At 43.1% G+C, this 12,452-nt stretch overlaps 1 protein-coding gene across 1 annotated transcript in view; it reads right to left on the bottom strand.

Moving 5' to 3' along the window:
• Positions 1-17: 17 nt before the first annotated feature.
• The window catches only part of LOC108622272 (uncharacterized), a 42,709-nt gene continuing 30,274 nt past the window's right edge, over positions 18-12,452 (bottom strand). Inside the window, exons 2-3 of the mRNA XM_018020048.2 lie at positions 5,542-5,744; positions 18-4,356 (exon numbers count right to left, since the gene is read on the bottom strand). Of these exons, the coding sequence (XP_017875537.1) occupies positions 2,818-4,356; positions 5,542-5,744 (1,742 nt within the window). The 3' untranslated portion in view covers positions 18-2,817. The remainder of the gene's footprint in view (positions 4,357-5,541; positions 5,745-12,452) is intronic.

Below are 12,452 nucleotides of genomic sequence, written 5' to 3'. Positions count from 1 at the left end.
TTTCTAACGACAATCACTTTTATATAACGGCCATTATTCGTACCTTTTTATTATACAACAAAACGAAATGTAACATATACAGATCCGCGTTTAAGTATTGTTATCGGTTTTAAAGGACACGAATATTCTAGCCACGTTAGGATCGCGTACATTATGTGTATAAGGCAAGGGGTGACGATTTTTCTTTTTCGCTTTTGAGGGGGGTTCCGTTTTATATGTACATATATACGTACGTACCCCCGGAAGGGTAGGACAAACACGTACAAGCCTTTTCGGATTTCTCCGTGGAGGGACTAGAGGACTCTTTGGCGATCGACCGGTTCTACAGGCTGCGTTGTTTCCGCGGAACAACCATCGAGTTTTTCCATTTTTTCCAACAACCCCCTGCAGCTCGGATGACTTCTCACGTTCGAGGGGTTCCAACGCTCGGGTATTACATTTTTTACAGACGCTGCGCCTGCCTGGTTCGAAGAACCTGTAACGCGTTTCCTCTCGGTTTTATACGCGAGCAGAAGAATGCATGCGAGAGATAAGACGGCCGCAGAAGGGGTTGCTGGAACTCACCCTGTACACTTGGTCGTCGGCTCGCTTCGACGCGATCGAGCCTTGTTCGAGATCTGCTTTTGTTACCTGTCTCCTTAATTTTCGTCTTCTGATACATACAATATCTGTCGTCCTTGAAGACTATATATATGTATAAACAATTTCCAGTCACTGGCTCACGATTACATATAAAGTGATAAGGGGAAAAAACCAGTGAGTAGAAATTGTTACATGAACAGAGATTATTTACTATAAATGATTTCAATTTTAACATACAACTGTTTGTTCTGGATTAAAATTTCGAAACAACCATCGATGGAAAAATGAGATATCGTTTTTACAGATAAAAGATTTTGCTAGTTTCATAACTAGAAACCTGACGTTCATATTTGCTGTTCTGAATTTCCTATGAATTATATTTGAGAGCTGGGAATTTCATTCGGCAACAAAGCTCGATTTCGTCGTTGGTTTAAACAATTACGCGTTTCAATTGTTAATACATATACATGTTCCATTACACTGCCGACAGGTTTACATAATTCCTAAGCGAAACACGGTTTCCATCGTACATTGTCACACAATCGTACACGATTTCCTATTTACTAATACATAATATAAACGCGGGTGCCCGTTACGAAAATAAACGATGGATCTTTGATTGGCGAGGGCGAGTTCTCAATTATACATAATTTACTGTACAAATTCGATTCTCAAAGAACGAAACTTCTGGCTATAACGCCATTCTCTATACAAATAATAATAAATAAACGATCTTCGCGGATCCGCGGATGAATCGTGTCCAATTTTTTCACGACTCGTGACAGACATAATCGAAACACGAACAAGAAAAAATTCTATATAAATTTCTTTCGACATTAACCTCTAACAAAAAATTATGTACAAAAATTCATTCATTCCGTTTACGCATTTACATGCAGTTCTTTCCTAGAAGCAACGCAACATCTTCTTTTTGGCACTTTATTTAGTAGTATTATCGGTGATCGATAGTCAGCGACGCGCGCAAGAACGCCTCGATGTCCGCGTCGTCGTTTGTGTAAATTAATTCATAACAAAAATGACCCCCGTCAATTTCTTATCAAATAAAATCAAACAGTACATCGCTTTTACTTTCGAATAGCACAAAACTATTATAAATCTTGGCCTTTATTTGTAATAAAGTAGACTGTATTTAATTAAATTATTAAAATCTGGGATTGCAAGGGTTACTTTTATTGCGAATCATTTAATCTGTTTTTAACGCGGCCCGAGGACCGTTCGCATGACCCAATTGAACGCAAAGAGAAAAAAAGAGACAGAAGGAGAGGGTAACGATCGTCGACGATTGGAAGAGCAAACGGAAGTGGGCATTAGTTCACGCGCCGAAACGGATGCTTCGATACAATCTCCCGGCTTTTTAAATTAGACAGAAAATTATATACAAAAATGACCGGCCATTTAATTACACGGACACGTGTAGAGTTAACTTAGGGAATTTCAGGTACAATTACGATTTATATACAAAATTAATTACTGCGAGTGTTTTCGTGCAACGATAATTGCGACTCCGTTTTCATTTTGATCAACGAGTTTCGTACGACCGTTGAAACAATTCATTAATTAGAATGAATTATCATTGCGACTGAACGTCGACGAGTCAAGAAGACCACCGAGGATCCGGCAGGTGTCTCGCGACAATCGTCCGGTGAATGGAAATTACCGGTTTCTCTCTTATTCCCTCTCTCTCTTTCTCTCTCTCTCTCGCGTCCCTCGTCTCTCGATTCGACGCACTCTTTCATCCGTGACGTCGAATCACGTTCACGGCGACCTCTGAGTGGAATCTCGGTAGAAAAACAAAACGGGCGAAGTGCAATAAATAAGCCGAAGAGTTCGCGACGAAATTGTCAACTGTTTCTTGTCGCTCGGAGCTCGCGTCGCAGCGAGGAATACTCGTTCTTCGAATCGAGCACAGTTCGAGTTCGATCCTGTTGGAGAGCAAAAAAAGGTGACTTCAGACAGCGACTTTCTCTCGACACGAGTGTGACGATCCGTCGCGAGGAGAACGGATTCTAACCCAATGTACTAGTCGCGGATGGTATCGGAAGTTAATCCGACGGTCTTTGAAATATCTGATACCAACTCGGAAGAAGTACAGTAGATCCGCGTACAGTCGACACGCGATTTAACTCTCATCGAACAAGCAAGCCTGACGGTTTTTTCTTATCACTGGAATCAGAAAGACCTGCTTTCGGGTCAGACCAAATGTAAATGCGACGACTACTTCAAGTAATGTTTCTTCCTCGTCGACGACCTGATGCAGGGCGCCTCGTTGACTTTAGATACGGATGACTCTTTCCAGGTGTTCCTGGTGGGCGTCACTGGGTCGCTGAACCTCGTTTTGGCGAGGCTCGTCTTGAGACTCGTGTCCTGTTCCACATCGCCTTCAAAAAACCGACACATTTCCCGCACAGGCACAGCTCTGGCTCCTCTGTTGAGATCGTGGAGCGACCTGGCCCGCTGCTTTCCCCTCGGGCTCGGCTTCGACGTTGTCCTACCCAGATCCTCGGTGCTCCTCGCGAGTCTGCCGCCGAGCCTCGACAGCGACTCGAACAACGTCAGTTTCTCTCGGACCGGCACGTAATGATCCACCCTCTGACACCTTTCCAACAGCCTCGCTACGTCCTCTTCGCAAGGTGGCTCGGTCAAAACCGACAACGAGGTCGCCGACCTCGGCAAAATCTGAGAGTCACAGTTTTCGACTTTCGAGCTCTGGGATATCGATCGAGGCACTGGAATCCTGGAGGACAACTGTGCCAGCCGTTCCTTGCGTTCCTGAAGAGTCTCGACGGCGGTATTCGTGAACTGCTGCGTCTGCAACAGTTGCCCTTTCTCCCTGACGCTCCTCCTCTCCCTAGCTCGGCTTCTTCTCTCGTTCATGTCTGTCCGAAGTATCCCAGGACTCGTGTTCTCGCTCCTGGGACTGTTGTTATTCCTCTTGTCATCCTCGTTCCTCTGATCGTCCTCGAACCTCACGGAAATATTCTCGTTAGGCTTCACCGGGGGCAGCCTGCTGATATTCTTCTCGTTGTTCAGTCTGGAGCACTCGTAGCTATTCTCCTGATCCTTCTTCACGGAACGATAATTGTCATTATCGTTAACAGAGTAAACTCTGCTCCTCGACCTGCTCGAGCCGTAGGTTTTTAAAATATCGTTGTTGTTCTCCTCAGCTCTGGCTCTTCTTCGCTTAGCGTCTTCCTCTAACACTCTTCTGCTTCTAGCTTCGTTCTCTCGTCTCCGGGCTTCCTTGTACCTCTGGATCCTCTGCTCTCTCGTTTCCGGTTCTGGGATTACTGTCGAGTCTACGGAGTCTACGCTCGAGCGACAGACGTTGCTCCAAGGTAGACTGTCGTCACTTCCCTCACTGCTCTCGCTACAACCCCAGGTCCTTGTAATCGGCTGGTCCTTGGCTATTATCGTTGGTATCGAGCGAAAGTCAGCCAGGAGATCCTCGTCGCTCGAGTTACTGCTGGACCAACCCCGTAATTCACTCCGTGCTCTTCGCCTGGAATCCTCGAGAATCGTCGCACTGGTCCTCGTGTCTTTCCCTATGGGGGAATCGCCGGGCCAGCAGCGTAACTCGCTTCTCGAACGCCTTCTGGGTTCCGTCGGGCTGTCCGGCAAGGGGACCGACTCCCTTGGGCAGATGGTCAAAATCTCCAGGAAGTTCAGGCAACGTTGCGCCCGGAACGGCGTTTGCCTAACCAATTCCGCCGCGATGGCTCGCACCCACGACCAGTAAATAGCCTCCGTGTCCGCCTGTGCAACAAAAAATATTGTTCATTCTTCAAAGATTCTGCTAATTTTTTTTTGTTATTATTTAAATGAATCATTCACGTATAACAAAAACTCGTACAGTGATTACGCTCCTGAATAATAATACTAAGATATTCTTGGTCGGAGATAAGAATCAGCCGATTAAATTCAATTACCGGCGATGATTAAAGTCCCTGAATGGCAATTCACCGGCTTTGTCCGCGGAATAAACGAGACGCGGCTCGAACGTCCTTTGGGAGCGTCCGTGAGGCGATCGAGACGTAACGCAGCCGGGGCGAAGGAACTCGGTCCGTTCGCGGTGAAAAATCGTGGAACACGGCGTGGGACTCCTTGACAATGATGGGTCACGGGAGAACGGCGCGCGGATCTCCCACGCATTATCCGCCGCGGGATCAACCCGCGGATTTTGACCTTGCCTACTGACCTTATTACCTTCCTCGCGCTTCGTTACGTCACTCTCCGCCGTCCTTCAGGTCTCGTTTTTATCTCGCCCGTCGACCTTCACGCAATTCTCATTGTTCTATGCTGAACTTTTGGCAGGAATCATTTTTAATGGTAATATTGAAAAAGTAGACTGTATGGAAATAAGCGACGAGGAAGGAACAATGAGAAACGTGTAGAATACAGGACGTGAGAACACTGATAAAGTGTCAGTGTTACATAATCAGATAGACATCGAGTGGAGAGCGCAATTAGAAATTGCTGCGTTTAGCGAAACGGGAGAGTTCTGACCGAGGCGAGAAAGTGTTCGCGGGCAGGGAAACGGATCGCGCTGTGGGTAAAAGCCTTTTACATGCAATTGCACTGCGTGTAACATAGAATTAAACACTTCTTCCTATTTCGATCAGACACAATTCCTAATCAGAATTTTAGAAAAAGCATAACGTGATAAAGTGAGAAATGGTTGATACAAATAAAAAACAAAAATTGTTATCTCTAAAAATGATGGAAACATTTAAAAGATGCATTGTATATTCTACAGGTTTTTAAAACTGTTTTAGAAGATTCTTAAGTATAGTAAATGTCCCAATTTCTGTGAATTTCTACTTACTGGTTTATAATTACATGTAAAATAATAGAAAACGAGTGAAAATTGTTATTGAAATTGGATCGTTTATTATACCTCGGAACGTATTTTGGTGATAGACTTTATATGTAGGACATTACCCAAAAAGTGGCGAGGGTATGATCCTGCGAGTTGCTTAACGTGAACCCTAGAGCAAGTGCGTGCGGTTGACAGAGGCTGGGTGCTGCCTGGCGCAGGTTCAACGCCCTCAACGGTAGCCTCATCGGAGTACCCTCGACCCAAAGCCAGCCCATTCTGATAGAAACGATCCTCCTCTCACCTAGGTCCTCCACGTAGAGCTCGCCTGGTATAAACAGAAAAATTAGAGTCCTAATGAGGATCAATCAAACTGTCCGACCGAAAGCGATTTCGATTATACCCTGTTCGCTTCTATAATTGAGGATATGCCCAATGACCTTTAACCCCAATCAGGTCTAATTAAAATTACCCCGTCGACCGTGCATAACGTATCTGTGACAGTGAAACTGCACCTTTGAAGCAAATTGGACTTGCATTCGAGGTCTCATCCTCGATGAAACAAATTCTGAATTAGAAAGTTAATTAGTGGATTCGTTTTTACGTCCTAATGAATTTGAATTCATTTATTCAAGACTTCACGATGAATAGGTTAATTTCATAATTATACATAGAATTCTGTACGAACGATTTCGTCCCACGTACTGTCCACGTGACGACTTCTGTACACAAGTCGGAACAATAATGACAGTTATTAGTTTCGAGCTTTTCGTCTATAAGCGCGGGCGGATGAGCCGCGTAAGCTTAGGTAATCAGAAGGGATTGACGTCACTCAATTGAACGGCGTAGGAGCCGAGGACTGGTGTCCGTCTCGTCGGTATGTCACCAGCACCCCGAGCGACTCTAACCCATCGCGTCCCGAGCAATTACTGTTGCTGGGAAGAGCATCCAAACACGCCCACGCTTTGTCGACGATCGCAACAATTTTAGCCGCGCGATAGAAATAGACCCTAGAATTCATGCTCCACCCTGCGACTTGTCGTCGACGTATTCCAATTTTACGGCGCCCATAACAAACCCCGCACGTATTTCTCTGTACATACCGCGAGCCAAACGTTTCAAGCCACTCTTCAGATTATGCGTTTATAAAATTGTCAGGCTATTTCGAATTCCAAGAATACTCACAGGTTTAATGCAATTCTTAATTTTCATTTGCATTATAAATTGAAAAATTTATATTAATTTATGTTTACATAAATCTTGTAGAGATGATAAAATTACCTGTACACCCGATTAATCGTACGTAACTCGTTAAATACTGGAGTTAGAAGAAAAATGCATAGAAAAGATTTATTTAGACTTCTTAAATATTATGAAAATTAATACAAGGTTTTATGTGATTTTTATTTGACTGATAAGAATTTGAGATAATACTTCGTTATTTCGCTTTTGGATACTTTGGTGGTGACGAATGTTGCAAATGAACTGAACTTGTCAAAAGCGGAGCCAGAAAACGTTTTCATGAAATCAGGTCCCATATCTGACGGAAGTTTATCTCGGGTATTATGTCGACCACGAGGGCACGGGGTATAGGGAGGCGTAGAAAATGACCAGCCTGCGTCTAAGTACGTCCATTAACCCTCGCCGAAGGCATTCCTTATCGCGTAGCGAAGGACGTTTGCGGCCTAGACGCGATCGACCGGATTCCTGGCGTTCTTTCCGGGCAGATAGGAGAACAAATTGGCGTGGGGTGTTACCGTAGAGGTCCTTCAACTGCATTCCCGTCGCGTGCGTGTACAAGGAAATGCAATATGATGTCGAAACCAGTGGTTAATCGGCGACCTACGACACACGCTCCCACCTGCTTTCCACGGATACCAGCTGATGGCCCTTGAATAGTACCCGATCATTTCCATACTCGCATCGATCGGGCGTCGTTAAATATAGACGGCTTCAACGCGAGGCTACACCCACGTTTTGACACGTGCTTCCAGAGCTTGCAACCTCACCCCTTCGTTTCACTGATTAATTGAGCAAACGAATAATAGGAACATGAACCATACGATTCGACGATTGAATATGCAGTGATTTAATAAAATCAGACACGTTTTTAATATTGGGTTATACAATTCCATTTTCTTTAGGATATTAGGAGATTTACTACATAATGTAGTATACATAGAATTTAGGATCAGTTAGGGAGCTAAGGCTGTATTGTACGTATTCTCCCCTCTTCCTCTCTGTATGAGGGGCTTACAAGATTCCGTTTCGTGGAACCAATGCATGACTTGTCGATCATTTATTATTTATATGTATATTCTTAGAGAAGAAAAACGATCAACAATTGTAATTGCAAGAATTCATATCTTTAATATAGAGTATATAAATGTTTACACACACGTTTCTTTGATGCTTCTACAAATGACAAATAGAAAAACAGTCGCACAACATTTCATGATGAAATTAATTTCTTAATTATGACTATTACTTAAAATAAAAATTATATATTAATTAGTCTATGTTACTCATTGTCCCAAGCTATACAAGAAAGGTTCTATGTATTTTTCTTTTAATTTCGATATTTAACTACTTAAGTATCATTAATTAGTATTTTATTGTCACTGACTAAATCCGACCGTTCTCCTGTTTAAACAGCAAGCTTTTGGTAAAAAATTTCGTTTTCCCTAAAATACTTCTAAACCGTTGGACCTACGGAGAAATTGCATACGACCTTATTTGTAGCTGACGACTACAGTTACAGCTCGGGACAATGATTCATTTAGTTGGAATAGGCCATTGCTGGCTAGAAATGAGTGTCCCCTAACACTGACGAGATAAGAATCGATAAAGGCAAAGTGTTCTATGTTCAAGATCTTGGACCATCCACGCACATAAGGAAGCCCTACAATAGTAACAAAAAATTAAAAAGAATTGTCGGAGTCTCGAATAAAAAAGTAAAAGACACAATTTCTACCTTTTTTATTAGGGCCTCATTTTCGATTCTCCACAGACAATTTCTATTGCTGAACACTTCAGTGTTTTTCTATTCTATTCGAAGTCAGGGTTCATTTATATCCTGTTTTCTGTTTCTTTCAGCACGTAGTATCTAGTATAATTTGAGGATAGAAATACGGAAAAAAATCTTTAGTCCATTTACTATATATTTATAGAAATCAGCGAGAGATCGTATAAATTATAAATGGTGTAGAAGCAAGTCGTGACGAGTCGCGTTCCCGATATATCTTCGTGCGGTAAATCTTAGTTTTTCCTCTCGTTAATCAAGAGTATCATTATCGTGAAAGTGTCCTCGGCGTATCGGGTTAATTGGCCGCATTGGAAAAACTCGGCCGTTCGGTTTGGCTCGCGTGAAAATAGAAAACGAAAGCCGCCACGCGAAATTTTCTAATCCGAAACCGCCGCGACCAGTTCTGCTGCCGTTTTTGCAACGGTGAATCACTCCGTTTCAGGGTCGCTCCGTTTTGTCCGCGTGAGATTTTCCACGTACAGAATTACGAAACGTGGTGAATCATCCGTTCGAATTTTTTAGGCGCCACTCGCAATCGTGAGGAAATCATGTGCCATCCGTGGAGACGTGAAATTACGCGTTTCGAGCGAGTCGCAGTAGCTGGCGAAACGTTCGTTTCGGAAATCGGCGAATCGCGCTTTCTGCTCGAGAAAATACTTGTTCCGGAGAAGACGAGCATGCACGGTCAAGTACAGTCGAACGAACGAGATGCTATCGAGGGAAGGAAACGTGTTTCGAGTTAAAGAATCCTGAAGGATAGACGCGTCGTCTCTTTCTCTCACGGTCCATTAAACCAGAGTGGTGGACTGCGCTCGAGGATATTCGTGTGAACAACCCATAAACAAGCCGATTCTATTCTACATAGACCCGCATCCTGTCGATTTCAAACTTTCTCGTCGCACACACAACCGGCGTGCCTTACTTGCCCTAAATTCATCGTTTTTTCATATTTCATCAAATTCGCTTAAGGTTACATGTTTAACAATATATATAATATATGTATTATATATATGTATGTATATAATCAAACATATTTATATATATAATATATTATTTTGTATATATAATATATTTGTTATTATATATATATTTACTACACTCATGTATAAATGTGCATATACATATATACGTATATTTTCTAATTGAAAAAATTAGCTGATCATAATTTATAATGATTATTTATTTTCGATACCGTGGGAGTGTATAAATGTATTGATAAATAGGCAGTTGATCAAATATCTTGATAAAGGTGAATGAGGAGGAGCCAGGAGTCTTTTCCATTCACGTGTTTTCATAATGGAGTGGTATGAATATTTATGTAGCGGAGCCCCGAGCCAATGTGAATGTGGCTTTAAAACGGCGGCGGCTCGTCGCATGTTTTGTCTGTCCCTGGCCCACACCGCGATGGCACGTTTCGCTCAGGAAACCGTTTATTTCCTCAGATCCTAGGATAACGCACGACCGTCACGTATACCGGGTGACCCTTACGAAAATCGATACCGTTAACCCGTTCCTTCAACCTGTGCGTCGCTATGTATTCCAGTCTTTTAACAGATCGAAAACTGGAAATAGGAACCGAGGAGATCGTCTTTTTAATTCCTTCAGCATCGAGTGTATCAGGTGAGATTGTAAAAGTACGTGGAATTTTAATTAAGGATTCACCGAGTACCGGGAAGAGGATTCGGCCATTCATAATTTCCGTCATTCCCCTAACTGAACCGCCCTGAAAGCTGTTCTGTGCGGACGCATAAAGAGCGCGGAGGGATGAAAGGTATGCGTGAAAAATCGAGGGTGTTCCTACGGTGAATAAATAATTCATAGTGTTTGCGAGAGAGGCCACGGAAGGGAAAAAAAGATAGCTCCCGGAGGTCCCGGGTCCTGCCTGACCAGGATGATGTTCCGGGACTGACAGGAGCCACAGAAGCGTGAACGGACGAGGTGAAAAATGGTAGATTGTTAAACAGGATTTCCCATGTTGACCGAGGCAACGGAAAACCGGGCATATGTTTTTCATCCCTCGTTCGTGAGATCGGTACCTGTCGTCATGTTCACTCTTCAGGTTTTGTCATTAAACCAGCCTGACTAATAATTTTATATTTTCTTGCTTTGTGTAACCTCTTCACCTGGTGCAATGTATTCGATATCAGTGAAGTGATAAGAATTTTCCAAATTCTTTTTCATAATAAACAATTTACCGCTAGATCTCTCGAGATACTTTAAATCAATTTTTATTTTAATAAACCTTCTACTCCATTTGATGATTTCGGGTATTAAACTATATCTGTAGTTTAATGAATGGTAATTGCCGAGGAAGGAAATTTCTGAGCGTAGTAGTAGATATACCGTAGCACGGAGGTGAAATGCGACGTGAAAGTGACAAAGCCGTAACGTCGGGACGGAACGAGCGGTGGACCAGGACGGGCTGTCACGAGAACCGGAAGCTCACCGGGAAGGCACCAGGAAGCGGAGGTGGGAACCGTACATATGCATCGGCAGTCGTCATGCGAGTCGAGCGTGTCGGCTCGTGTACGTATCTACCTATGTAAGATAAACCGAGAGCCTGATAGAAAAACGGTCACCGTTATTGCGTGCCGTGTTTCTACTTTCTGGTGCACGGAACAACCGTGACAGCGCGCGATCCTAGGCTCGTGAACCGAGCTACTGTGTTTCTACGTCGCGCACATACTATCCACCAGTCGCCTGGTTACGAAACCGAAACGTTTCCTCATGATTAATGCCGTGATCGAATCGGCTCGGCATTTATCTTCATTTTCTCGCGAGCTTCAAAATCGAACCAGATTAGCACGTTATATGGATCGCTATTAATAAGACTGTCGTAACAGTTTGTCTCTTGCCTCTTCCTCAGGGGGTCGTTAATGTTCCATCGAGACGCATCACCGGCCATCGGTTCCGCCTGTGTCGCAATCCCTTCTAATGAGCTCCCTTCCATTAAACTATTAAAATCAGTGGAAATTGCTTTACTAACGATTTCCACTAAACACTTACACGAAAACAGCAGTCATCACTCATTGTTTCATCATTTATTTTATCGCTTCGAACCTTCGAATAGGGATGCGCATTAAATCTCAATTACTGACGCCTAATCCTCTTTATTTTGCATTTTTCCAAGAAAAACTTGTTTCCAAAATTACATTAGCGTTATTAGCGTCACGGTCTTTCATCCATCCAGTTGTTTATAAAGAAAATGTCCTAATTTCGAAATTAGTTAAGCCTGATTTCACTATCAGCTGAATATAAAAAATAATGTATACGTAAAAAATAATGAAAAGTACTTCCATACTAGAATTTAATATACAATGTGGTATACAAGTCACAATGCAACCGTGGTGCAACGTTCTTGAGCGCGGGTTACGTTGCCGTGTTATGTAACAGGCGGTTCGGCGCCGGGTAACGTTGAGGCACACCTGTGAGTCACCGCGCGTCTCACCGGCCGAAACAAACGGTTCGTTAGTAGTAATTACACGAGTAAACCCGTTAGGAACGCTTAAGCATCGCACGGGGGGAAGGCGTTTTTCTGGCGATCCGCGAAATTCAGGACCAGCGACGCGTCTACTGCCTCGCAACCCCCCTTAACGTCTAGCAACTCTCTTAATGAATGCGAGCAGCTTTTTTCACGCGAGCTGTTACGACGCTCTCCGGTTGCTTGCACGCGTCAAAAGTTTCGTTATTTATTTAATGAAAGGCGTTCGGCTTTGTTGCCCCTTCGCTTTTATGTAGCCGCGTTGCCGGACGAAGTTCGAATTGTAAAATAACGTATTGTCAGACGGTAATAATTGTTCTTTTCTTTAAACCAGTTTAATGATCCCATTAAAAAGTCTTGAGAGAAATTATGGTTTGTTTAAATACGAGATTAATTCAATAAGCATGGAGATATACAGGGTGTCACTACGTTGCTAATGAAGTATGCTCTGGGTAAAAAGTATATCCAAGTTCACGAGTTTTAAAACGTCTTCAAATTTACCAAAAAGTCTTATAAACATTTATAATTAG

Source organism: Ceratina calcarata, unplaced genomic scaffold (genome assembly GCF_001652005.2).
Source record: "Ceratina calcarata isolate Rehan_Ccalc_2016 unplaced genomic scaffold, ASM165200v1 scaffold211.2, whole genome shotgun sequence".
In the NCBI taxonomy this organism is placed as follows: Eukaryota; Metazoa; Arthropoda; class Insecta; order Hymenoptera; family Apidae; genus Ceratina; species Ceratina calcarata.
Note: the sequence above shows the minus strand (reverse complement) of the source record. Positions and strands in the feature narration are given on the sequence as shown.